The 27,782-nt window shown below is 42.5% G+C and overlaps 2 protein-coding genes across 2 annotated transcripts in view; one reads left to right on the top strand and one right to left on the bottom strand.

Annotated features, from left to right (window-relative positions):
* The first annotated feature begins 258 nt into the window (after positions 1-258).
* Positions 259-27,782, top strand: part of LOC128297132 (tachykinin-like peptides receptor 86C) — a 47,242-nt gene continuing 19,718 nt past the window's right edge. Inside the window, exons 1-5 of the mRNA XM_053032702.1 lie at positions 259-452; positions 5,616-5,761; positions 10,427-10,640; positions 23,803-23,937; positions 24,594-24,674. Coding sequence (XP_052888662.1) covers positions 259-452; positions 5,616-5,761; positions 10,427-10,640; positions 23,803-23,937; positions 24,594-24,674 — 770 coding nt within the window. The remainder of the gene's footprint in view (positions 453-5,615; positions 5,762-10,426; positions 10,641-23,802; positions 23,938-24,593; positions 24,675-27,782) is intronic.
* LOC128297131 (phenoloxidase 2) lies at positions 12,894-21,676 on the bottom strand. The gene is made up of 5 exons (XM_053032701.1): positions 21,373-21,676; positions 16,191-16,873; positions 15,671-16,110; positions 13,411-13,592; positions 12,894-13,342 (listed from the first exon to the last, which is right to left on the bottom strand). Exons 1-5 carry the CDS (start codon positions 21,668-21,670, stop codon positions 12,894-12,896), a joined length of 2,052 nt encoding a protein of 683 aa, XP_052888661.1. The 5' UTR covers positions 21,671-21,676.

Below are 27,782 nucleotides of genomic sequence, written 5' to 3'. Positions count from 1 at the left end.
CAGTGTAAAACCATTAACGGCAGCCAAAAACCGGACAGATGTTTCGACCGGTGCTGGAACGGCTCGTACCGGACGAGCTGCGGGTCGGATGCTGCTGAGTTGTGCGGATGTGTGTGGGTGTGTGTGCGTGCATGTGATAAGAAGTGAATGTTTTCCTCCCCCGGAAGCTTGGGAAGGTGTGAAAAAGCTAAGCACCCGTAAACCTTCGTCCAACGTACCGTAACACACGCCAGCGTCAGTGCAAAAGCGCCCACCAAAATGAGCGAGTCAGTCGAGCTGGAGCTGTTGATAAATTGTACCCAGGCGACCATTCTGCGGTTTCCCTGGTCGACGGACTTCAATACCACCGTGATCGGCGAACTGAATCGGACGGAAGTGCTCGACGTGTTGGGCGAAATGATTACCAGGAGCCGTGGGTACGTGCCAAAGTCAACCGACCTGCTAACGCTAAGGTAAGCGACTTGGGAGTTTTTGCTTCATCCGGACGGTGGGAATATGGGCAGGGGAGAAGGAAAGGGATTGAGGGCAGGAAAAGGGTGTAATGAAGGTGGGGGTGAAATTGTTGAATAATTTATCGGAAATTTGTTAAACAATGAAAAACGTGAAAATACTTTAGCACCGGTCCGCCTTCCTGTTGGGAGGAGAAATTATGCAAACCTGTCTTGTTGCGCTTCACGCGCGAAGACAGGGTGCCTACAGGGGGTCCATGTGGTTGTTTTTTTTTGTGTAACGTGTTCATCGTGCACCTTGGAATCCGTGCACGTAAAGTTTATTTATAAGAGGGAGAACGTTGAACGACAGAAGCAAATTGTTTTTCAAAGACGGAAATGATCGAAACCACGCTGTGTCACGACACGCGCTGTTTGCGCTTATCAAAAAACCACTTCAAGTTAACGGAACAGGGAAAATTTTGCTTCCGGTGTATTGTTGAAGGTGTACTGTTGTGTTTTATTCATTTTTGCTAAGGGAGCACAATTAAGCAGCTTTCAAGTTAACCAATTCTCTTCACTACTGGTTATGACAGTCGTGCATTGTGATGTAGCATTGGGTAAATAACTATTAACCCGGTATTTATTCTTTGGAATTTTACCGGGGGTTCATTCATTTCGATTCGAAATGTAGAAAATTGGATTGTTTCAGTTGCACTGCTTTAAAATATAGAAAATATGTTCGTTTGTTAACGCTAAAGTATTCGTTTGATATAAACGATAATGCTTTTATCTAACCTGAATAATCTGTATTTAATAACATTTTATTTTATATTTTAAGTTTTTATGCTGTGTGTTAATTACTAGTCCTTACCTAGCCTTAATTATTTTACTCTAATATCAGATAGATAGACATTTTACCCGGAGGCTCTGGAAAGCTATACCAAAACAGGACTTTGTCTACTGGACTGCTCAAGTTTTCATGATCTTACTAAATGTGCTTAGTTTAACATGACAATTTTAGTTATAAGTTATTGGTAGTATCTAACAAGTGGACTTTCTGTTCATTCTTTCATTGCAGTTATATTTCATTATATGATTAAGCTCTTAATAACAGTTTAACATTTAGCGTTTTTTAAGGTTTATTTTAGATTAAATTTAATTACAATATAATAGTAAGCTCTAATCTTCTTCAGTTTCAGACATTCCGATGATTCTTTTTCGCTAGAAACGTTGTGCATTAACTGCGTATTCCACATATATTAAGACGATTTATAATTATAGGCTAACTACTTTCCCATCGTTCTGTTTGATTATTTTTGTGTATTTTTGTAGATCGACCCAAAAGTGCCAAAGAGGCTTTCCTTATAACGTTTTTAGTTGCTATAACCACATTATAACTAAAAATAATCTGAAATATACCTTTTTGTTTAAAAGAAACCACTTAATATTGAAGTTTTGTTTGAAATACGGAATAAAAATTAAGTTGTATATATACTGTTAGGATTAAATTGGTTTATTTGACTCCGTTCTGTTTCGGCAACGTATGATGTACTTGTTTGTGAAGAAAAGCGTTGACAGCGTTAAAGTCTGGTGACAGCGCATACGCGGCTCAAGTGAGATCAAGCTGACCGGGGTAGTTACGGGATAAAAGATGCAAACGGCCAAAATGCCGATGAAAAATCAACTGTCTCGAAACACCGATACATTATGCATTCGGTCCTTTAACATTTCAACCGAGAAAGAAAAGACAACAAAATAACAAAAACCCAATAACTGTGACTGCGACTACGAAGAGGATTGAGTATGGCCCGTCAACTTTTTCGGATAAACACAAGCGACTGTTGTTTGAAACACTTCTTACTTCTGCCTAAAGATTACAGTGGCAAGTATCGACGTACTGTTTGTTGTCGGGCAGGTGGTAAAAGTTGTTTGTTGGTTCATGCTCTTTTTCGCTCGTTTTCAGTCTCTTTTGGCATCGTCTTGAAACGAAAAGCGTTATTGGTATGTTTCGAACTTACAAAGTGGTGCTGTGGGAGAATAAAGCCGTATGGTTGGGGGAATATTAGCAGCGGGAAAAGCGTAAAAGGTGGATACGACATGGATCAAGTATTATCTAAAGTATTATGCTAAAGTATTATCCAACACATTACTGTCGTTTAAAACATAAACAAAGCATGGTACCTATTTTTCTTTCGGAACAAAGGACTACGCATTGATAAAATGGAGATATTGTTTTGAAGTTACTTTTGTCTAACCGTCTGTCTGCGACGGTCGTGAAGCGTAATTATTTTTCAAAGTTGATGGGTTAAGGTGAAAAACTTCATCAAATAAAACATGTTTGCTTAGCTTGCTGTAGCCAGCGTGTAGGCAGCATGCAAGAAAGGGCAGAAGATCAGGCATGTTTCCTTCAAGCGTGTGGGTAAAACTCCACCGAGAACACATTCACAAAGCTCAACGGCATTTACCCTAAGTCACTCAGTTGGGAAAGAGTTTTCATGTTCTCCATCCCATGCAGCCATGGCTACACAAACGTCAATTCATTTCCCACCGGGTATTTTCACATTCGAAATAAGAATCGCTTAAATTAAAATGTGTTAGAATGCTGTCCACAATGGCAGTGGCTTTGTGTACGGTTTCGGCACGGACCGAATAATTGATGAGGTACCACCGTATACCACCGTAACCCTGTGCGCCATACATTCGACCGTGGGTGACAGTTCAACTCTTAAGTACGTTACACCACACCACCGTACGTACTGCATTACAATTGTTACGGTTGTGTGGCGGGTATTGCGAAAGCTGTCGCAACCCCGGCAGCTCCCCGAAGCGATATTTCAACATGTGACCTTTTGTCAATTTTCCACCAGCAAACGAAGTTTGGCTGCATTGGGCAGGCTTCCTGCCTGTTTCCCTGCACGCAAAATTGTTACACCATGTCCGAACGCTGGTGCCGAACGTACATGGTGCGGTTCGCACTGACAGCACTCCCTAGGCGCTGCCATCGTCAGCCATTGTTGCCGAGCGGATTCAGAAATGTATGCAATATGCAGATCAACACTGCTGGAAAACCTTCATTTTACATCGCACGATGCATGCGAGATCACCGAACCTGCTCCGATCGCCGTTAACCGTTTAGAACCGTAAGCGAATCCAAACGTTCAACCCGCTACTTGTGGTAGCCTTGGTGGTGCCAATCGGAAGTTATCGTGAGTTATGCAGGGCAAATTGTTTGATTGGTTTGACATATTTGTTTACACACTACTCGAAAAGTTTAATAGCACGAGGTGCTCGGTAGGGTGCTTTCGATCATTGGGTCTGTACATTGGAAAATGGTACGTCTACTTGAGATGAACACTGCCGTGTTTTGACCAGTCTGCTGTGTATTTGGTACTTGCACAAACACACAAAGCATAATAAAACCTGAAGTAAATAAAACAGCTATTGAGGTTTCTACCATTCCTTTATTTTTATTTTCATCTCGCAAAAATTTCCTTGAAGTCGTTAATATGTTTTCAGTTTAGAAAACTGAAACGTCTACAATAACCTATTACTGGCTGCGCTGTGCTCTTTTGAGTGCAAATAAAACCGTGTCTAAGGCTACTTTATTTCAAGGTCAGTCGAAGGAACTGGAAGTTATAATACCCTTAATTCAGGGCTTGGGAAAGTCAGCTCCATTAATTAGCTCCCGATGGTCTGAGAGAAAATGTTGGAATACAACTCGATCACACAACATACGATCTCGGCACCACAAAATCCGAATTGTACTGTGTGTAAATAACCATTGATACCAAACGTGCCGTAAATGTTATAGTTTGTTTCGATAGTTTGTTCCGGATACTTGGTTGGTCTAAATGAAATAAAAGAACCCTAAGGCCCCGCTTCTTCGCGAAGTTCAGAACGTGTGTTAGACATTAGACAAACAATCTACTCTGTCGAGCAACGATTTAACCAGTTTGTAATTAGCTCAGCTTGGATAATTTATAGTGGATATTAGAACTTATTCTTATCAAGTGATTTTTAACTCCCGTAGAAAGGTCCGTATAGCCTAACTAAGAATTTGTAATTTCACCTTATTAATGTGTCTAAAAACAGCTTCAACTTATTTCATCATCGATTCGTTCCAGATTCGGTGAATAAAGCTTTTTTTATGAAATTAATCCATTAGCTTCAATAACTCAACCCAATAATTGCAAAATGGAGTAATCAGTGAATTGCTGATATAACGATAAACTAATCTAATAAATGTAATGCAAGTCGGGTTGATGATGCAGCATAAACTGCGTCCCATGATCCATCAATATTTATACTCACCATTTTTTTTTGGATAAAGTGATTTGTAAGAATCGAAAATACTCCTCAAACACGTCGTACAATGCGCTGCAATGCGGTGAAAAATGAATAAATATTTGTTTGTTAAACGACATCAATAGTTGGTTGCTGTTTATTTACATTCTTTGGCCGTGTGATGCGGTCTGAAGCCAATTCACGGTTACAAGCAGGAAGTGACGATACATTCCTGCAGAAATGGCTTTATCATGTTTCGCCATCGCTCAATAGGTAGCACTCCCGTTTTGTATGGGTGTTTCCTCACGACTCAACCTTTGGAGAGGCACGAGCATGGGCGAAATACGCACGCATACACACATATGATGCTGGTGGTTGTTGTACCAGAAGTATGCTGCCACAATACCTTTCTCCAATACTTTTTGTCCATGTCAGACACTAAACGGAAATTAATTGAGCGACAGAAATATCGTCGTCTTTGCGGTTAAGTCCCGGACGTGATGTGAATGGGTTGTTTCGCTAGGATATTTCAAGCGGAGCAATGTATAGTGAAAACCATCAAATCAAATGGGAATGTGTTTCGTGCGGTTCTGTACGGGGAAGAAAGCTCGTCCGTATACCACCACACCTTTTCCGTTGGCTTGTCAGTGTGGTTGGAAATGGCAATCCGTACAGCGCCGGTGTATTCCTGAGATTCAGTGCGCCTGTAACCTGTCGTCTGTCAACGATCCTTTGTCCGACATACAGCTAGTGATGATTAATTTTACCACACGAGCATCTATTTTGGTAATAGTGAATTTTCCCCCAAACAAAAATAAACACACAGACACACTGTCACATGTAACACATGCACACGCGACAAGATGCTCACGCTTTGCGCTTGTTTCTTCCATTTCGCAGGGAGTTCATTACGGAGTGTCTGTTCCCTACCACCAAAAGCCCGTACGAGCTGCCGTGGCAGCTGAAGACCGCCTGGGGCGTCGTGTTTGGCGCGATGCTGCTCGTGGCCATCACCGGCAACTGTATCGTACTGTGGATCGTACTCGGTAAGTGGATTTCGGCGTGACGCCAGGCACGTCGGTATTTGTCCGATCTATTAATTTGGTTTTGTGCTTTTTTGGTCGAAGTAAGTAATTAGAAAGCATCAATCTAGGGAACGGTCCGCTTCAAGGTCGTCTAGCGGTGTGCTGGGTGGAACCGGTTTTGCGGCTGTCCTGTGCGCCTCTGTCTATCTCGATTGGATAATACATTGATTTTGAGTAGCGACAGAAACAAATAAAAGGGCAAACCAAACAAGAAGATTGGCATAATTAAAGATGCTCATCATTCTCATGTTGAGGAGAAATGTTTTGTTTTTGTTTGTATTTTTTTCTCCATCACGAGCTATTTACTTTGCAAGAATTCTTCATCGTAAGTACGACTTTAAGCAAGAGTAAATGTAAGTTCATTAAGAAAAGGCGCAAGGTAATTGTGGTGGATAAAATAAATATTTCATTTATTGTATTTTTATGGAACTTAAAAAATTCAGATAACTAACAAGGTCAAATGAGTACTCAAACAAATATTAATATTGTTGTCCAAATAGTAAACCAATGTACATGTAAATAACACATTTATTCAAAGTTTGAATTAAGATTCTTGAGCTGGTACGTTGGATTCTTGAGCTGTGCCCCAAGGAAAGGCATGTACAAACTATGGATAATTGTTTCACGTACTCTTGAATATTTATGCATTTACATGACGTTTATAGCAACCTTATAAAGTGTGATCTTTTTCCTAAATATATTGTTTGCACATTTCATGGTAAATCTACCTCAGAAGAAAATGGAAATTAATTGAAAAAGTGCACAATTGAAGTTATTTCTGCTAATAAATCAGTTAAAAAGCGAGAGCTTCCAACAAGTTTTTTGTTTTAGAAATTGCCTTTTTTAACTTTGTGTAAAATTTTACTTAGTTTACCCAAATTTAAACTCGTACAATCCACATAAAAAGGGGCAGTGAAACGTTACCTGGTTTCGAGACGTTTCTTGCTAACGATCGATAATTTCATCAACTTCCTGGCTAATGTAATTTTGCAAGTGGCGCACAGCCATTACGCGCTTCCGCTTAACATTTGCACCGTGTATTGCCACTGTTCTCCTACTGCACCTCAAACTGATCGCTGCTGGCATGGGCAAAAGGCTGCCCTGCTGGACAGCACACTAATTAAGGTCAGTTAAATCAGGTTGGGTTGGAGTTTGGTACTTGATGCTGGACGAGGTGGAGAAATTGTCATCATTTGTATTATCAGAACAATCGTCCGTTTGCCAGGCGGCGGTTGCGTGATGGTAATTGGTTTTGAAGGAGGCCAATGTCAACACGAGATCAATGATAATTTGCTAAATTGAATATAATCGATACATAATTGGTCGGTGGCATTGTAAATGCATTGTTAATGCCCTTCTCGAATGGCATGCCGGGCCAACATGCATGTTGATGTTAACAAACCGGATGCAAGGTGGTGATTTCGCACAGCGTAACGAAATGTTCACGCACCGTACGCAAACAGTTATGCTCGCTGGCGCTATGTCAAGGCGCTGCGTAACCTTGTATAATGCCAATATGGTGATATTTGTGTTTACGCATCATCTCAAAATGTAATGCGCAATGTGCAATTGCATAAGCATTCATTTGAATAAACTCTGTGGATTTCTACTAGAACTGTGCAAACACAAATATGTAGCTTTAATTACACACGAAAATAGCTTTAATTTATCTTGCTCCACATGGAGTATGTATGGTCACATATCATGGTCGGCAACTTTTCTACCTCGAGCGGTATAATACAACTAATTTGCCAACCCCACGCTCATCGTTAGCATAAATTTAGCAAAGTAAACCCAAAGACTTTGCCACACGTAATCATCGCTTGGGAACGGCTTGTTTGCCAAAAGTAAAAGCTGTGCGTCCCAAACATCAAAGGTTGGAGCTGAGTTGGAGTTTGATCTTGACTTTGTGCACGGATAGAATGTCCGTCAAAGTTTGCAAAAGGTTTCCCTATCGGGCACCGGTGACCGACTTTGAGATATCCGATCATGTAGCATAGACGCAACCACGCCATCTGTCAACCTAGTCGGTGATTAAGTGCTGCAAAACTTTTCACTAATCCAACAAGAAGGCGTTCAAGGGGTGCTAAGGCAACACAGCTTCTTAGACAGCAGATAAAACTAAGATATGCTTTACGGAAATTCCCGACATGCCACATAAGTTATGTTTGTAAGCAGATCATAAGTCAGGGTAACATTTTATGCAACGTATGATGAATATTGTGATGAGTGGAACTGCTAACGATTCAGCATATTTGAAGTTAATTTGTTATGAGGCACCATATTATATCAAAAGCATATTGCAAACACTTTGGTGTACAAGAAACAATAGACTGTTGAAATCATTCACTATCCTTTCAAGTTGCCAATGTGTGGTACATTCCATCAATTCGTCCAATTTGCAAGCATGCCATGTCTCAATGTCCTGGTGTTTGCGAAGAAACTCATTCCTAGGCAAATTAATTGGATTAATTTTTACCGAAGGAATTAGGGCCCTAAAACCATTGGAGAAGGAAAGGGATGGTGCCTCGGCCAGAATTGACGAAGGATAAGAGAGAACCATCAATCTTAATTGTTACGCCATGCAAGGGTTCGTTAATCTTTGCGATTTAACAGAATTGTTTTAAAGCTATCGTTTTCACTGCCTTTTCACTCGGAAGCTTACTTGCGACTCACACAAGTAGGGGCGGAAATTCAATAAAAATTGCGATAAAAAACCATGCTCAATTTCGTTTAATTTACGACACATAAGAAGCAAAATGGAAGATTGACTTAATTGACATTTAATGATTCTGCTGAACCATCGTCAAAATAATTAGCTGCACGTGCCACATATCACCGGGAGATGATTGTATTTAAATCGTACTAAAACGGTACAACGCTCGAAAGGATAATAAAGCAACCCGCTAGAAAACAAACCGTGATGAAAGTCAATAATGCTATCAGACAAATTTACAAAACAACAAATTAAACCAAACAACAACAAAAAAGTTTTGTTTGCGACGGATGTAAATTTGATTGGCAAGCACGACCGTTAACGATGTTGAACTTTTTCGGCGACATTCGCCGCCCGAACGAAGAGCGCGTTTTGCATGTAGAAAGCAAGCGACGATTTTCACCTCGTTAGGTAGAATCTGTTTTTTTTTTTTCTGCTGTGCGTGTCACTGTTTCCAACTGATTCACTGTTTTCCAACGCAGGCCGACTCGTGCGTTAGTGATGGTGATGATGACGAAGCTCAAAGTTGTTGGCCTCTAGAAATGTGATTTGATTATCAAGCTTTTTGGTTGCTTGTGTTCAAAGCAAAGATTGAAGGCGCTTGACTCTGTTGAGGCAAGGGTAACCGAGAGAAGAATAAGAAATCAGCTCCAGCGAGCTTAATGATCATTTGGCAAAAGAAGTTTATTATGTGCATAATATTTCTAGTACATTTGGTAAATTACAATTGAGAAACTCTCGTTGGATATCATCCGATCGCAGAAATTCGCATGGTGGAGGCGCCCAGTACTTGACTAATGTTAGCGTTCTACTGCTATAGTGGAGGCGCCCAGTATTTTACTAAAGCGAGGAACATATTGACGGGGAATAAATTATTAATTATTTTAATTAATACATTATTAGAAAAGTGTACAACACGAAGCATAAGCATCAAAATAATTTCAAATTAATTTAGAATGAAATTAGAAATACATGGAGACAACAACACACAGTAACGAAATTTATTTCATGAGTACTTCAATTTCCTTATGTCACTTTACTGCACCGAACGATACACTATGTGCACAACAAAACAAGTTTAACCGAAATGCATTTACTCTTGTGATGAACTCCCTCTGGGTGATTTTTCGTGCGGCCCTTTTTACGCGCGTTGCGAGTCAATCGATGTGGTTGTTATGGATTTTTTACCAGCATTTCACAGTTCACCCGAATGCTATTCACAATTTCGGTTTCGCAACACTTCAGCTATAGTAAACTATGCCGTATTATGCTTCATCGCGAATAAGAATAACGGTGAGCATATAAGTTCAGCTGTATGATGCGTCCTCCATGCTTGTCGGTATAGGTCGGTGTGTGAAATTTATTATCCTGCACATACAGCACGTTCCATGTATTTCAGCTTACGCCTAGTGCGTATTCTTTGCTCTAGAATAACAACGGGCGCAGGCACTTTTTGAACATATCCAGCACAAAAAAATGGCTATCGAAAAACAACTATTGTAAGAGTGCATCCGCGCGGATGAAAAGGTTATTTTTTTGAGTGCAGTCTGAAGGGTTTAGCAAACTGAAAGAGAGCTACAAGAGAAGAGAGAGTGGAACACAAAACAAAAAGCTTGTTCTCATCTCATTCTAAAAGGTCTACCCATAAAGTGCATGCATTCTTTTATGGTTTAATGGATTTCGAAAATTATTCACCCGTTTGAAATAAGCCCACAATGAAGATACTACCAGGATGCTGCTCGGTACAGCTGAAACTAATTAAGAGCAATTTTTCTTGTTCTTCTTTTCATATTGTGTAATCCATATTCTATCCGTTGAAGCTACAAGAGTGACCTAAAACAGTTGTATAGTAGCGCAAAGTCTTGTAAAATTAATTGCATACCGTTGTTTTGTTATCCCATCGTCAACAGCCCATCGTCGTATGCGCACCGTAACGAACTACTTCCTGCTGAACCTGAGTGTGGCCGACCTGCTGATGTCCTCGCTCAACTGTTCGTTTAACTTCATCTTCATGCTCAACTCGGACTGGCCGTTCGGGTCGGTGTACTGTACGATAAACAACTTCATGGCCAACATGTCCGTCGCATCGTCCGTGTTTACGCTCGTCGCTATATCTTTCGATCGGTAAGTTGCGTTTTTGGGGAAATGTGTTTATGTTTCTAGGTGTTTGCCTTCCTGATCTGTTGACTGGGTTTATTTACAATTGTTTAGGCAATGGTAAAAATCGTTGGGAAAACTTACACAAAGTTTCCTGCTGGATACAATGTATATCGTCATATTTGAGCAACACCGTGCCGCCTGTTCCGTAGAGCTGGCCTTCAAGTTAAAGCAAGCTGTCGTGGGCTTAGCCCATCACGACAGAATCAGACATTCACCAGCACCATATGTCTGCTTCAAAAGGTCTGTTGAATGTTCGCCGTAAGTTTTTGAAGGGATTGAATATCACAACTCGTGCTGATTGCGCTGCTCCGATGACGATGGAATGCTCGTAATGCAATAGAAGAAGTTTTCATCATTCGATTCATCTGGGTTGAAAATTAAGTTTGAAAAGCGTACGGCTCAGATTGGGGGCTCGAACTTCAAACCGATCGTTTGCGTGTAGCCGACTCGACGTTGGTGACGACAGGCGAATTTCGGAACGGATGAAGTGCTACCGTGGCGTACCGGGTTTCCATAAGAAATGTCATTTGCCAAAGTTAAAAATTTCCGTCGAAGCATGGAACGAAAACTTTCGCATACCGCGTGCACTGATACACAGCTACACATACAGATACGCGAAGATTCGATTGCGATAGTACGATAATGCAATCGATCGCCTGTCGGTGAATAACGAATCACAGTACCAGGGCGGTGAATTGATTTCGCACACGGTGCGACAGCTGTCTTGCGTTACGTTACCATATCCACTTGCTCGGTGGGTGCTTCTTGTGCGCTGAACGATTATGCGACACTTCTGAAACGTGCGTGATTTCGTGCATGGTTGTGCGTAGGTACGGGATGGCAGGTGTAAGCATCCCATTACCATACAGATTTCGCTCAATAGCTCAATGGCGGGTTTGTTCGTTAACTATAACCCAGCCACAAGTACGTAGCTATCATGAATATTGATATCTTGCTGTTGAAATATATTCCCAAAACGAAACAAATTACTCTACTCAATCCTTATTGTCAATTCAGCCGGTGAGAATGTGGCTCGTTCCGAAACAGATGGATCTTGTGTTTGCAAATTAGCATTCGATATATTATACTTGGCAAACGATATTATTCTGAGCGATGATAATTTTCCTATCGGCCTTATTTACTTAATTGTGAAGTATGAGATGTGATTCTCCTCCATTATTTTTGAGCCAATAATATACGCTTGCGTTCTCTAGTCGTTTCACAATAGAAGGAAGTTATACAGATGCAATTACATATATTGTCTATTTTAACATCTAATTTTTATCTTTAACTTCAAAATTTCGAAATTTTTGTTTACACCGAATCAATATCGTTTACAATTTTCTTCTCTAGTATGTTTGGAACCGTTTACTTGCTACTCATGCCGGAAGGCAATACTTTTGCAAAATGACAAGCTAAAAAATGTCGAAATCAATTTGAAAATTTCTTCAAATGTTCATCCTTTAAGCGATTTTATTTCGTCTTGTCTTGGGGATAAACGAGTTTATAGACATCAAATCCTAACGAAGTGCTCTAGTCCCACTTATTTTGCCCGGTCCAACTTGAGGCATCTTAGAAGTTCCTCAACAAAAACGGATTGCTGGGTAATGGGAGACAAAATTATGACATTAATAAGATACTTAACAGATCTTATGAAATGCTTATGTTTTGGCAGGTACTATAGGACTACTTTTTTGTGTGAATATGAGCAAAAGATGACGAGTGAAAATGTTACAGTTATTATGGAGTTAGACCCACTTAAAAAGAATAAAGCTTCAGGGGATAATGGCATTTTAAAAGTTGTACAGGGTCTAGGTATATTTGCTTAGCTTTTTTGAAATTATTACATAAAACAGCATATAAGTTACGCTAGGTCCGCACGGTGGACCTTTGGGAATGCATGAAACCGGAGCTTCAAACTAATGCTAAGTACAAAAAATATGATCTTTCATGATTTGCAATATTGAAAAACTTTTCAAAAATAGTGTTGTAGTATGGGAAGACATATTTCAAATAATTAAGGGTATATTGTTTGTAATTATATTTAGCTAAACTGTTTTAACTGCTTTGTAGTTCAAATTTAGTTAACATCCTCTAGAAATAATGTAATCTAACAGTAAATAATAGTCGAAATGTGTGACTGGAGATAGTGTTTGAAGAGGAGATTACACATTTATTGAAAGTAATAGTATTTTGAGCACTCAGTATAGCATAGTTTTAACTGGTCCTGTTTACGGTACGATCGTTATGCACAACCGTGATCGACTGTACGGCCATGTTGGGCGTCAGGAAGTTCGCCAAACTGTCCACTCCGCTACGGGCAGCCCTGTCGAATGGATAGCCCATCGCCTTCCGATCCGGATACAGCCGATCGCGTACACCACAGTACGACGCCGCATCATTACACGTCCCGACCAGATCCTGCACCACACGGTCCTCCTCATAGTTCGACACCATGATGAACAAATCTGCCGGCAGTCCTTCGGGCAGACCCTTCGGTATGAGCATGTGCGCCGGCCATCCACAGCCACAAAAGTTAAACTCAGCCTCCTGGGGCGTATCGGGTTCGGGTCGGTTTTGGTCCAGGTTGCGGAACGTGCGCTCAAACGGAATGGTAACGGTGGACTCCTTCGACCGTCGCCGAATGCGATTCGAACCGGGTCGCACTGAGGGAAAAAAAGACATGACGTAAGATAAACACACACACACACTAGCGAAGAATAAGGTTACTTACACGCAACCAGAAATTTGTCCAGCTCCACCATAAACAGACGCTGGTCGCGGAAAACCATCGGTGTGCCACGTTCGTCGTTTTTCGGTGCCAAGAAAACGCGCACAAAAGCCATGCGCTGGGCGTCCGAATCATTCTCGATCATGATGGTCGTCACGAACGGAGAGTGCTGCAGATGGGTGAACCTTCGGTGATGGCGGGCAGAAAAGTTGTTGAAGGTAAATTAGTGCACACTAGCCAAAATGTCACCGTTACTCATGTAACGGCCAACAAAAACACAAAACGGGCCATTTCTCAATTAAACGTTCGGAACGGAAGTGACTTAATCACTAATGCGCGTTCGTCGAGTTGTAGAACTCGCTTGACAGTGAAAAAATGTGCTGCCTCGAGAGAAGAAATTACCCCGTGCCCGTGCCAAGACTGTTCGTTAGTCTAGATTATGTCGCACACTTTCACGTGGTGGTCCCCGGGACGTGGATGAGATGAATGGTTCTAGTTCGGTGCCGCTACATTCGCATCGCTATTCGTTACATGTGCCCGTATAAACGGTAATTAAAACGTAGAAACTTTGTCCAACCTTTCTGCCGTGGCGATGCGCCTGTCGGGCTAAATTACTTTCACCAACTTCATTTTCGCCTATGTACCATGTACGTAAGAGATCCATTTTGTGTGATTTTTGGTTGTTGTGGTGATTCCTTTTTCGCATGGCTTTCCCAAACACTGGCGTACCATCGCTTTTGTTATGCACGCTGGGTAGAGTTCAAGTTTTGCGTACCTAATATACGCACACTAAAAGCAAAGCGTATCGTGTGGCCCAAGCATTCATTTACAGAACGGTGAAGCATTACAGTTCGCGAATGAAAAACTCACGTAATGGATCTAAAGGGAAAACTAAACAGAGCGTAGTGGTGTGTGGAAAATTGGGCGTAATCATGCGATGCTTGGGTACGGCACAGCACGCACGAACCACGAACACGGCGAGCAACAGCGTATTTGTTTTGCGCAATGAGCGCTTACGCGATGGGCGGTAAAAATAAAGCGGAAAGATAAATTATCACAATTTCCCCGCGTAAAATGCTTGTTCGACAACTAATTAGGTAAATTGGGCTAAAACTCTCAACATGTAACGCTGTAACATTTGATATGGAAATGAAACATGTTTCCATCGTTCCATACTTGAAGAAGGTGTGTAATTATGAAATTGCATTTCTATAGTGCTTTGGAATGTACTAATCCCAGTATTCCGCATAACACCGTCCATCTCTATCAATCTAAATGTGTGTGGAAAACTTGTACAAAACCTTTTTTTTTGCCTTTATATTATAACACGAAACACAACTTGCGCACCGAATGTGGAGCATGTTATGCAGCGCATTTGCTGTGCTCCTATCGGAAAAACAGCTCGCTGAACGATCATTTAACATGCAAGCCTTACCCGCCCCTGCCCGAATGGTTGCGCTGTTTTGGAAAATTACTGAACCTGACAGGACCGCATCATTGCACATCCATCATCCGAAGAGTGTCCGAACGTACCAGTATTTACCGTTTTACATTCACGTCGTTTTACGCTTCTTTATCCACCCTTTGGGTACTGTTGAATGCTGCTTACGGTTGTGGGAGGTGGTGTTAATTCAATTAAATTTCAATCGAACAACCAGAGCTGGCAGCCATGTGCAGCCGGGCACCATGACCCTACCACCCAGTTGAAAGATTCGCTTAAAAAATGAACACAATTTGATGACACCGAAAATACCGGTACCGGGAAGTCAGAGCGCAAAGTGGCACCATGTGCCACGGACAGCATTTGCGACGAGCGATGGTAGGACCAATAAACAAAAACCATGTGCCAGGATTAGTGGGAAATGGTGTGATGATGAATATTTGTGTTTTTGTCGTGTTTCATTTGCGAAAATGTTTTGCATCGCCCGTCAACCGTGCATATGGTTATGCGTTTTTTCGCTGGAAATTGATCTCTCAGGTCGGTTTGTTGTAAGCTTTAGGCCACTTAGAAGCTCGTTAGCCAATTGTTATTGTGTGGAATCAATTATGTGCCCTGTGACAACAGGACCCGGCAGAAAAGGGTGCGAGACTTTTGAAGTGCACAATTTACGAGTGTTATACGGGAACTCACACGCTAGACGTTAATTAGTCAAATTGCTGGTGACTTGAGCGGGATTTCCTAGAAGTCTCGCCCAATTTACACATGCTGAGAATTTAAATTAACCCCGTACCCCTTGCAATGCCATGACGGTTGGCAACGTACCTAGCGAAGACGTTGCCTCTCGGCACGAAGTCCATGCCGCGCGACAGATCCACATCGGACTGCTGCCAGAACGTCTGGAACGTGTTCGGTTGACCGTCCTCCGGATGCACCAAGATGTCGGTGATGGAAATGCCGTCGAAGGTGAGCTGCGACCGGGTGTACGGTGTTAGCTTGTTCTTGTGCTCCTGGAAGATGTCGTCGATGTACGAGTGCCAGCGGTAAAACACCGGATCACGCATCGCCGTCGCCACATCGCCCATCACGCCAAACGACTCGAGATGCCGATGGTCCGGGTCGTGAGCGTACGAGATGAAGACGTGCCCCATGTTGTGCATATCGCCGTACAGCTGCCTGTTCGGCGACAGGGTGGACGACTCGATGATATTACCGAGATGATCAATCCCTTTCTGCTCGTCCAGTGGAATACGGTTACCGGATTCCTGATAAAATCAATCGGTCGGCCATAACATTAGACTTCTAGCCATTGACGATGTGACACGAGGTAAGGTACAACACTTACATCGACTACGAATCCCTGATGAATCGCTTCGTAGATACGATCAATCCAGCGCTCCAGGTCGGCCACATCCTGCTTGATCTGGTCGGCTTCACGGTTCAGGTCCTTCAGCACGCTCGAATCAACACGTCCCGGCCATGCCCGGCTTGCAACGAGCGAGTCCAGCTTTGGAAAATAACCTTCACTGATCGGTTCCCGCAAATTGTTCAGCCGCTTGACGCGCTGCAACCGATTGCTGAACCGCTCGAAGTTGTACCGTGCCACCAGCTGCTGGTGCATGTAGTAAAACAGCTCACCCCGACGGTCCTTGTCCACGATCGCACGGTTCGAAGCATCGAACGGATACACCAGATGCCAGTGCCAGTGGTGCAGATTGACGCCTATATCCTCGCGGAAATACCACAGCCGGTGTTCCTCGTCCAGATCGGAGGCTGTGTAGTCCTTTGGGATAACGATCGGCATCCGCATGCCCTCCGGCACAACCGTTGCCTCCTCGCGGATCTGTGAAAACACCTTCGAGTCGACGTACTTGTCCGGAAACACCTCAATGATGGTTGGCAGATCGAGATCGTGAGTGTCCTTCCGATGTAGCAACGCTACCGATAGCGCATAGTTGAACAGGTACGGATTGATACGATCGCGCGCGAATACTGCGCAACTTTGTAGATCCTCCACGTTTCGCATACCTGAGAGAAATGGTGAGAAAGGCTTTGGTTTACACTGGAAAACAAAACAGTTAAAGCAGAGCTCTAGTTTCGACCAGAGTCAGCTCCAAATGACTCATGACAATTTTTTTACGCTACACATTGAAGGAGTTTGTTGGAATGGGAGGGTTCTGAACAAACGATTGAATCGATGCCTTGTGATTGGAATCTTTGCATCATCTACCTTATGTACAAGAAGGGATATGAGCTAAGATATGCTCCCTTATACAACAAGAACAGCTTGCCGCATTCGTCGAGAAGACAGTTGAAAATTATCAGGGAAAATTCCTAAACGGAAGAGCAATCACTGATCAGACTCTTCACCAGCAGACTTCTTTATCTGCTTGAAAACCACATGACAATAACAATGAGAGCAGTTACCTTGTCAACTTTTCAACCTAGCACTTAAGAGGGCGAATCGTGACTTCGATGATCTTCGCCAGATCTCCTGCTACAAATTTATCTAGATCCGGACATACACTGATCGATGATTGTTCGATCCCGATTAATCAGACGCATGGGCAAGCGTCTGACGTGAGAAAGTTAATTGGGTCATGAGCGAACGTGACATTGGAAGTGTCTAGTGAGATCAACAAAAGCACATGGAAATAAAAATGAGATCCTCGCCAGAGGATATAAAAGGAGCCTAAATTTGTGACTCGACCTCTCTTTGCTCTTGCACCTCTTGGTCTTCCGACAAGACAAGAAACCCTATTTGTGAACTGAATATTTTAAAAGATAGAAAATTTGACAAACGCCAAAAATCACAACGTAGGACAACCCCCGGACGGAACAATGATCATTGGTTTACGGCTCTCCTACGTAGCAGATGCTTACCAAAAGGTAAAGCAAGCTGCGTCAATCCTCGGGTTGGAGATTCGCAAATTATTAAGAGATTACGTTAAGATTGGAGATTAAAAGCCAAACCGTTAGTGGCACCATCAGCGGAGTTTCCAATTTTTTTTTCTCTTTTCAAATTTTTTTGAAATTGAAGAACTATACATTGAATAATTGGTCAAAGTACTTGCAGTGACTATTAATAGCATTTTTCTTTTCACAAACAGAAACACTAGACCAGTACGTCCGTCTTTCATACCTATGTTCGACCCTCAGTATTTTATCTCTGTTTCCATTCAAAGTAAATAAGCCATAAAAGAGATATAATGTGCTAGTTGGACGAAACATATGGGACAGCTCATGAGAGAGTAACTGTGATAACACATGATACGCAGGTAAAAAGCCTGCTAAATAAAGCTAGTTCGAAACCGAATTCGGCTCCTTTAGTTCGGAACCTTCTCCGGAAACCGTAAGTTCACATCACCTGCCCCGGAACGTTCATCACCGAAACAAACAACCATACACCATACACACCGTATTCGTTTCGTCAGTTCTTGTGTACATTTATGGTGAATGGCAAAGAACAACCATTCACCCATTACCATTTTTCGAGTACAGCCTTTTTAACGCTCATCCTAAAACATAATTGGTTAAATTGCAAGACAAACAGTGGTCGGTATTTTTAAGCCCGTCTGAGCAAACTGGCTCTGAGGTTCCAATCCAAGGTTTGCAAACGGTGGCCATACAGCTAATGGAAACAAATCTCACTGCAGCTCAATTTGTCCACGAAAGACAAATGTTTCTCGAGCAAAATGGGCAAAAACGAGACAAAAGAAAACAACGGCACGGAACATGAAATCTGTTTGTCCCAAAAATAAAAACCCCCCGAGCGTCGAATGCATGGGACTTTATTTTAACGCAAACGCTGGCGCTTTCTCGGTGCCTCTTCAACAAGGATTGCTTGTTGGAGTTTGTTAACTTTTAACTAGATTTGGTCCGAAGAAGGATGGCCGTGGTAGGTGCAAAAATTGAACAATTTCTCACACTCTCCGATCCCCCCGGTGCTGGATGTTGGATGGTTATTCCTAGGAAGGATAGATTTGATTTTGGAACCTTTCGGCAGACAACATTCGTTCGATGGAGAGGCGAGACTGTATTTGTTAAGCGACATCTTTGCTCTTCCCACTCTTTTCGTCCGTGTGCGTGCGGAAAGTGCGCGCAGGAAAAAAAATGTTGTGCTCTCTGCTCCTTTGCGTATGTACGTGGTTGATGAAAGGTTGGTGATTTTTAGCAGCAATATTAATATCAACACACTTTGCCACGAAGAAGCTTTTATGGTAATTGATTTTTCATCGTAGCGTAGCAAATCGTTGCGTAGGATTAAAACAGAGCGTGTCAACTGGAACGGTAGGGCCCCGTCTAGAAGAATTCATGCATCTGGGGAATTGGGGTACATACATTTATCACCCGGCAGGGTGCGAGAATGAACTCCAGTGTTTGTGTGCATAGCACATGGTCGGAATGTGTGTGTTTTTATTTCTACGTGTTTTGTTGTGTTTTAGAGAGCAAATTTACCATTTTTACTCCAACGTATGTGCTAGGGGTGCGGTGGAGTAAAACAAGCCACTGAAAGCCTGAAATGGCCGGCTTTTGAGGTTGTTGTGCCGATAAAGAAGAAAAGGAGATGTGCTACCGTGCTGGTAGAGCTTTAAACAAATTCCCAATCTTTCCACCAGGTAATCTTTAATGTCTCATCAAAGCGAATATCCGTAGCAAAACGCTGAACCCGTAGCTAAACATTTCATTCATATTTCGCTACAGACAAATCAGTTCAGCTTTTTTTCAGCAAAAACGATATGCTTTGCCTGGTGAAAGCATTAAATAATCATCCTCTTTGACGTCCTGTTATCGCTATGACCTGTGTAGTACCTTCTTGCATTGGCCCCTGAACGATCCCGAACGGTACGTGAGCTACAAAACTGCAAAGTGTTCCTTTTTCTCCGCGTGAAACAACCTTTTTCACGTATTATGCAGCGCTTTGATCTGAAAACCTTCAACCATCCACGTGTAGCTGGTGCTTATGTGTGCTCGATGTTAAACACTTTTCAGTCGATTTGACTGACAGTTTCATTTTGCCGGATGGTGAACCTAGCGTGAAGAGCCGTCCGGCTCAGGATCTAATGAGCAGAGCGATAACTCCTTGAGAAGTTTAATAATGAAAGGAAAAGGACGAAGTTAGAGAGAGAGAGAGAGAGAGAAAGAAAGAAAGTTAGAGAGAAAAAGAAAGCTACCCCGATAGCAATCTAGTTGGATAGCCATTTTCACTACCAGAGCTGGTACGTATGATTAGTCCGATTGCTATTTATTGTCGAAGGTGCTCGGTTTCGTACACCATTTACGCTAATGTTCCGCTGCGTCCCACCCCCCGGACGACATGCGGTGAATAATGAAACTAGCAGAGAGAAGCAAACCAACGAGTGATTGTGGTCTGTGCCACGTAGAGCTTTCCAACGAACATAGCAACCGTAGCGTGGTTTGCATACATTATCGCTTCTTTCCGGCACCGCTCACAATAAGGGTTCTGTCGACTGGGGAAATCATTCGGTTTTGCGGAAATCGGACCAGTATCAATCAATGTGCCGAAGGGTGGAAATAATCGTAGTCAAATGAAAAGCCGACATGACAGCGAGAAACAAATCGATCGAAACCATCGGCAAAGGAAATCAATTGCTTGTTGCTGTTGGGAACAATCGGCGTGATGGGGGGGGGGGGGGGGGGGGTACCATCTGCATAAATTGTCTCTATTGATATTTGTTCGTTTGCGGTTGAGCTTTCGAGTGTCGCAAACGGGTGCGACACAACGAACCAGCTTGCTTGGTTTTATCGCCGCTCACCGCATTAAATGTCTTCGTTGTCAAGCGTTGAAGTTATGCTGTTGCATACTGTTACGGGGTACTGTTAATAGATCAAAGCGATTTATTACACTGAAATGATGAATTTCCGCACACTGACTTGGTAGCAATAGCACCGAATATTGCGCGGAACGCTCTGTCGCTTTCCGGTTCAAATCGGAACAAAAGCTGTTAAGGACGCGCTAGTTGGCTCATGAAACTGTGATTTCGTGCACCGCTGCGTTCTGGGATATGGAACCATGGTTGCGGGTTAGCAATTTAGCAGCAATTTGTTTTGGTGAGTTCTATTGAAATACCACGCCCAATCACACACAATGGAGTGCGTTGAACTAACGATCCCAGCAATTTTCCGCTACTAATTTGTTAGTGGGCATTACCCTTATTGCCACGTTACGCTCCAATTTTATCCAACTGCTTTAAATAACTAAGCACACATTGGATGTCCGGTTTAAATACGTTCCGAATAATGACACCCACACGTGGCCCAGGAGTTGTGTACAGAGTGGAAGTAATTTCACGTGCTTTAGGAAGCAGCATGACATGGTTGACCCATGGCGGGATGGGTAACTACAGGCAGAACAATTTATCTTAATTTTTTATCCCTACCCCTCGGTATCGTAGCGATGGGCTTTTCGGCTCCAAGGTCGAAAGGGATTATGCAACACGCAACACGTTGATGCTAGTGACACACTGTGCACAGTGACCTCACGCTGCCGCCATTATTCCACTTACCCATGAAGATGTCAATCAAGCGTGCGGCTATTTTTCGATGGCGTGGAATAAAGAGCGAAAACTGTTCCTGCCGTCCGAGCGACATGGGTATGCGAAGATCGGGCAGGGCGATGCTGCGCACCGTTACCCGTTCTTCCGCATTCTCGCCGAACCGATTTTGAATTTCGGGCCCGATCGGTCGGTACCGGTCGGTAAGATAGTTGTCCGGTACATCGAACACTACCCGGCCCTTGCCCATGAACACCGGTTCCCGGGGTCGGTCCAGCAGCAACAGCAAATGCTTCTTATCGAACACCATCCTGGCGGGATGCACCGGATTGAGGTTGGTTTTTGGACCACTTTCACCGCAGCACACTGCACTCTCACTTGCGCCGTTTTATCGCACTTGCGATGCTGCTCGCTTAATGCAGGACACCAAGGACACGCGATGCGGAACGGGGTTTCGTCCAATTCGAGACGCTCGTCAAACCTAGCGCACGATATGTCGACTGCCGCAACGGGGACAGATTCTTTTATAGCAGTCCATTTACCAGGCGCCACGCAACGAAAGGTCAATGGTACGCGTACGAATTGCGTGATTGCGGGAACCTCAAAAAATCTGTGATAATTCGCCGGACGATTGTATCTAACCGTCTTATCGACAGCAACGCACCCAAGGAACGGTAACAGTTCATTAACATTGGTGCTCTTTTGTCTCTTGCGGTAAGCTACGACCACAGCAGCAGGCCTGTGTGAATGTTATCCAACCGTGCAGCATAGGTCATGGTTTGGCGTGACGAGGCGATTAATGTAAACAAGCGCGAAACAAATGAGCGCCCGCTGGAGTGTTTGCGTGTCTTCCGGGCACAGCACCATGCAACATGTACACGGTGGCAATGGCAGCCAAAACAATAACAACAACAACACAGAAACAACATTGCTGTCCAAATATAGCTGGGCTGACGCGACGCTATCGCGCATTGTGCGGTTAGCCCAAAAGCGAGCAACAGAAGAGCAGCGGCATCTAGTCTGGTGGAGGTATGTATGCCTTCCTTATTCTTTATCAGCCCCGGGGTCACAGTAGCGATTTTATCACACTCCGACCAATTCTCACCATACGCTTGCCGGTGGCATAAAGCGTCTAAAAAAGCGGAGAGGCCTTCCCGTGAAACCCTGTAAGTGAAAGACGTTCACAAGGGGAAAGAAAACAAAAGACGATATTTGTATTAGGAATTTCGCACAATTGGAACCAAAATAAAATGTATGTTTCCCTGTAGGCCCACCGATACACGTGGCACACGTATGACAATAGCTTTGCGCACAAATGTTTGCGCGAGTGCGTGCATTGTGCGGTGTACTTTATCGATAACGGTGGTTCAAGCTTTCAATTTTCACATTACCTGGAAAGCGATAAACGAATCAAGGGTGCGATATAAGCAAATAAACAATGACTGTCTAGCGAAACGATACACGCGCAGCCATAATCGAATTTCATGCGCATGGGGGTGTTTTAGGAATGCTTTCATTTACAGAACATCGACGAAAGGCGGAAGTGCTGTGCTGTGTTTCGTTTGTGCTTAAAAATGGCTTTACTGTTTTTTGACACAAAAGTGGAATTATTTGAAGTTTTCGCAACCGTGTGAGGTGTTCCGTACGATGCATCTCGAACACGTGCCAAACGGGGCGAGTGGGTATACGAGTTCGAGGAAATTGTCACTCGATTATTTACTGTTCGGCACAGCGGTAATAAGTAATTTGGTCGAAAAACTCTTTGTTATCAATTCGCCTAAATTTTGATTATTAAAACCAAAGTGTAATGGGAAATTTGTGGCACTGTGCCACGTGCTAATTCAATTCGCTTCTATTTATGGGGCAAAATTTTTGGAAATCAATCATTTCCGTAGCAAGATTAATTTAGCGCTTGGGCGGTATTTTGTTCGTCCAGTGACAGCACTTCAATGGCGGTAAGAAAATCTGTTTCAATAGTAAATCCCATAGTAATTGCATCGGCTGCTGCGTTCGAAATTCGATATCACTGTAACACAATTTCTCGGAAAACTAAGCGCAGCTTTGGGGAGGGAAAAAAAGATCAAAAATTGCACCACAAACGTGTAAACCGAGCTTGTACATTCCAACAGGCAGCGTGTTAGCGTCTGCTCGACCAACACTTGCTCTGGAATGCTTTCACCATTTCACCAGTGTTTTCAATTATAAAAAGAGCTACCGGAAACGGGAGATCGCCCGCGTCGACGCCTTCTCAGCAACGCGTAATGCAAAACCCCGTGTGCCGTGGGACGAAGGTTGGCAGCTGTCTTCAAAGGATCGCATTCCGCCATGACACAATGTTACCCCCTCTGATGGCCTTTCCTTTTTTCTCTCTTTCATGCACAACAACCCATTCGGCGCGGCTCGTGTCCTGCTTTGCTTGCTTTGCATCCTGCCCAATCGCAGGTACATTGCGATAGTGCATCCGTTACGTCACCGGACGTCAAGGAAGAAGGCCCGGATCTTTCTTTTAATCATCTGGGCGTTGAGCTGTGTCCTGGCGGCACCGTGCCTGATGTACTCGACTGTGATGACGAAGCGGTAAGTTTTAACAACCAAAGAACGTGCAGTAGAGAGAGCGAGGAGAGAGAAAGCGGTATCAGCGCATAGATAGGGAGTACGTACGGACTACTGGCAAAGGATCAAGTCAAATTGAAAAGGACACTGTTCGATGGTAGAAGCAGATAATATTCGATAGTTTTGCCATGCAGAAGTAGTATTAAATTACACGCTGCTAGTGCAAAGCGCGACGGAACTGTCACCACGAATTAATGCAAAATAATTGTGCATTTTAGTTTTAGCTTAATTATGGTATTTTTTACACATGATTCGCGTTTTCGAACGCAAATTACTGAACGTATGGGTTTAATTAAACTTATTTTAGTATATACTTAACGTTTAGTAGGAAAACAAACATGCAAGATAGAAATTATGGATTTATTTGTGTATAATTGACAATGTGTCCTAAATTTATAATATTGTTTTCATACAATTAATTTTAATCAAATAGTTCGCCTAAACCTAATTTCTTGCTAATTAAAAAAAATAATAATGTAACATTACGATGTTACGAAAAATATTAAATTTATGTATTATTAACTATCGTTTGACAATATAGCTATTTACAAAAAATACATTTATAATAATAATTTATCTATTTTAATTACATTTTCCCTTTTCTTTGCTTCCTTCGCAAGATACAATAACGGTAAAACGCGAACCGTGTGCTACATGCTTTGGCCCGATGGGCGTTATCCAACATCCATGGCAGATTATATGTAAGTATTCCGGTCTAAGCATTGTTAAGTTTACGCAAATGTTTGACATACCATTCGTGCGTTTATTTTTATACCTAAAATTCCATGCATTTTACGTCACTGTCGATAGACGGATATAACACCGTTCTGATTTCCGTCAGCAACATTTACTATCACTTTGTCTTTGTCGATTCCCGTCGACATGTTTTAGCAAGCGTACTTCCTAAACACCGGTAAGGGTGACCGGAAACATACGGGCGGGCTTTGTTGCGTTACTGTTCTCATCACAGTTTGACATGAAATCTGCATACTGAAGCACAGTGGACACAACATTCGTAGCATATTGGGCTACGAATAATAAAAAAAAATCACAGTTGGCAGCTCTTTTCGTTTTGCCGGACATGTGCACAGTGCTTGCCATTCGTGTATCGGCACCAACGATCTGTCACATTTGCTTTGATTGTTTGCAACAACGAAACTTCTAGTCAAAAGTAATATAATGATTAAAATTGTTCTAAAATTTGTTAATTTTATACGATAATGATGGATGCTTTAAACATAAAGATAATGAAACTCGGTACTAAATATACACCGAAATACAAGGTAGACTAGCAAATTCTACCTGAGGCTCTTAAATGTAGAAGCAAAGCCGGTATTCTTTCCGCAAATTCTGTCGCATGTGGATGTTATCACGTACCAGGTATCGGATGTTTCAGTAAACGAAATTAAACCGCAGTAAATTTACCATTCCGAGTAGTAGTAGTAAACTTACATGGAACTCAGCAGCTCAAAATGAAGACATATTTTTTATGAATTCTCGTAATGTATTTTGTGAGAATCTTTGTACATCCACGAACAAAAATTTTGGGGAAAACACATAAAAGATAACGCTTTTCCAAGAAAAGTATCTGTGCGCTGTAAAAACTGATATATTGTCAAAAATGTATCGAAATTCCAACAGTAAAAAGCTTTTATGAAACCATATCCTGATACTTTGAATTACTAATTGACAAGCACAACTGTTTTTCGAAAATAAAAGTTAATACCAGTTCCTAGTAAAATGCTTAAAGAACCCCGAACAATTATTATTTAATGATTTGATTTTTATATATATAAATAAACAGACCTGGATATTTTAAAAAAAAAATGGGGTAACTTTTTTTTAATAATAAAATTAATGATTGCATATGTCCTGTTCAACTGCTTAAACTTGGCTACAAAACTTGTGGGACGTATTGTAGCTTCTAATGTCTTCTTTTTTTTTCGAAAAATCTGACCTCGTTGCTTCACCGTTCACTGGATACGTGAAATAAATGATAAAAAAATTTATTCAGTGAAAAGGCACGTCAAAAATGTCGCCAAAAAACGGTGGCCGAGAGCAAAGCACATGCCTGCTAACCGGCCCAGCTAGGGCGGCTGGACAACCGTGGTTCCTAAATATGATACCCAAAACATAATTTTTCCACCCGAATAACAAACTGCGTCCGTGTCCGTGGCCGCGTCACATCGATACAGCGAGAAGCTAGAAATGGGAACTAGTGGAATTGTTAAGCGCAACGCTTTTCAACATTCACCGCTGACCGTTGACCGCTCGCTAACATGCCGCTCGTCCGGTCTGGGACTGAAAAATTATGGAACGCAGTTGGCGTCGCATTGCTGGCATATCGGAAAGAAATGAATACATCGTGATTTGGATGCTCTCCGACCGGCCATTGTTGGAAGACCAGGTTTGTGTTGGCCTGTCGCGTAAATCCTTCGAATGTTAATAATTGAATTTTCCTCCCAATGCAAAACAGCGCCGAGTTGGAAAGAGGAAGTGCAAAACAATTTTCCAGGGAAAACCTTCATTTGAGCCACGAACCATTTGGTTCGTATGATGACGCAGCATACGGAGCTATCGGACAGTTTTTTCCCTCGAGAATGTACATGCCATGATACTGGAGATGTTCTACGAAGCATCGGGCGTGCGAAACCTTTCGTTCGTACTCTTTCATCCGGCAAACCCTGCTCATGCTCACGTGAACCAAACTATGCAGTCCCCACGGGCTGTGAGTTTGGTAAATAAATTACCGACTGTCAGAAAAACGGTGCTACCAGGTAAAAGTTGTTAAATGGTTTAAAAATAGCTAAAAAGAATGCTCGCCAGAAACCTTTCACATTCCGCCAGTAGAAGAAAGTTGATCCACTACTAACGGTTGATGAAATGGAAGAAACAGTTTAATGTCCGGGATGGATGTTGACGCACCGTATCATTTCGGTTTTGAAGAAATGGAATGAGGATGCTGAATAAAACCGAGGAAAAAAAAACACATCTCTCTGAGGTATTCCTTCCAGGCATCCGTGTTCTGTGCCTGAATATGTGGGAGTTTCGCTTGTCCCTTGCTAGCGTTCCATCTCTGGGGATAAGATAAATTTTCAACTGAAGCAATGCTTTACTTGATGAAAGTTTAGCACGTTCATTTGGGAATCAACTTTATCAAATTTGATTATATAAATAATTGTTCTCTATTTTGTTACATTGTTTACACTGTACCACTTCTCATAGCCTTGGAAAAAGTGTCCACCGTATAAGCAGATGATGAGCACAGCTGCACACTTTAAAGTCTTAGTTACTTGCAGCTGCTGGTACGGATAACTACACCACACGCATGAAGAAAGTTGTAGACGTTTTATTTTCGTTTTAATACCGTTACCTATAATCTGCTGTAAGCTCTCCGCCACGATTGCCGTACTGCTTGCAGTAAGCTTCTAAAACCCTGAATAAAACCTTCAAATTCATTGTGGACCACCCTTTCCTACCGGATCGGCAGCGCAAACCAAAGTTTGGTGGAATCTTTTATGCGAATTACGAAGGGGGCACATGCACATAAAGTTACGGTGCTCCAACACCTTCGACACGTGGCATCAGCTGAGCTAATGAATTCACAATTACGCCATAATCCTTCCGTACACAACCGCCAGAAACTCTCGACGTAATTCAATTATGCCCATAATATTGCCCCTAATGTTAGCAACCGGAAACGTCTTCAACGCACTAGCCGGCCCGGCATCTTGTTCGGTGGTTTCGATGGTGGAAAAATGGCGCTACCATTCCCAGCGGATCATCAGCACCGGCAAAGCGCGCCATAT

Source organism: Anopheles moucheti, chromosome 2 (assembly GCF_943734755.1).
Source record: "Anopheles moucheti chromosome 2, idAnoMoucSN_F20_07, whole genome shotgun sequence".
In the NCBI taxonomy this organism is placed as follows: domain Eukaryota; kingdom Metazoa; phylum Arthropoda; class Insecta; order Diptera; family Culicidae; genus Anopheles; species Anopheles moucheti.
This window is presented reverse-complemented; position numbering and strand designations above follow the sequence as displayed.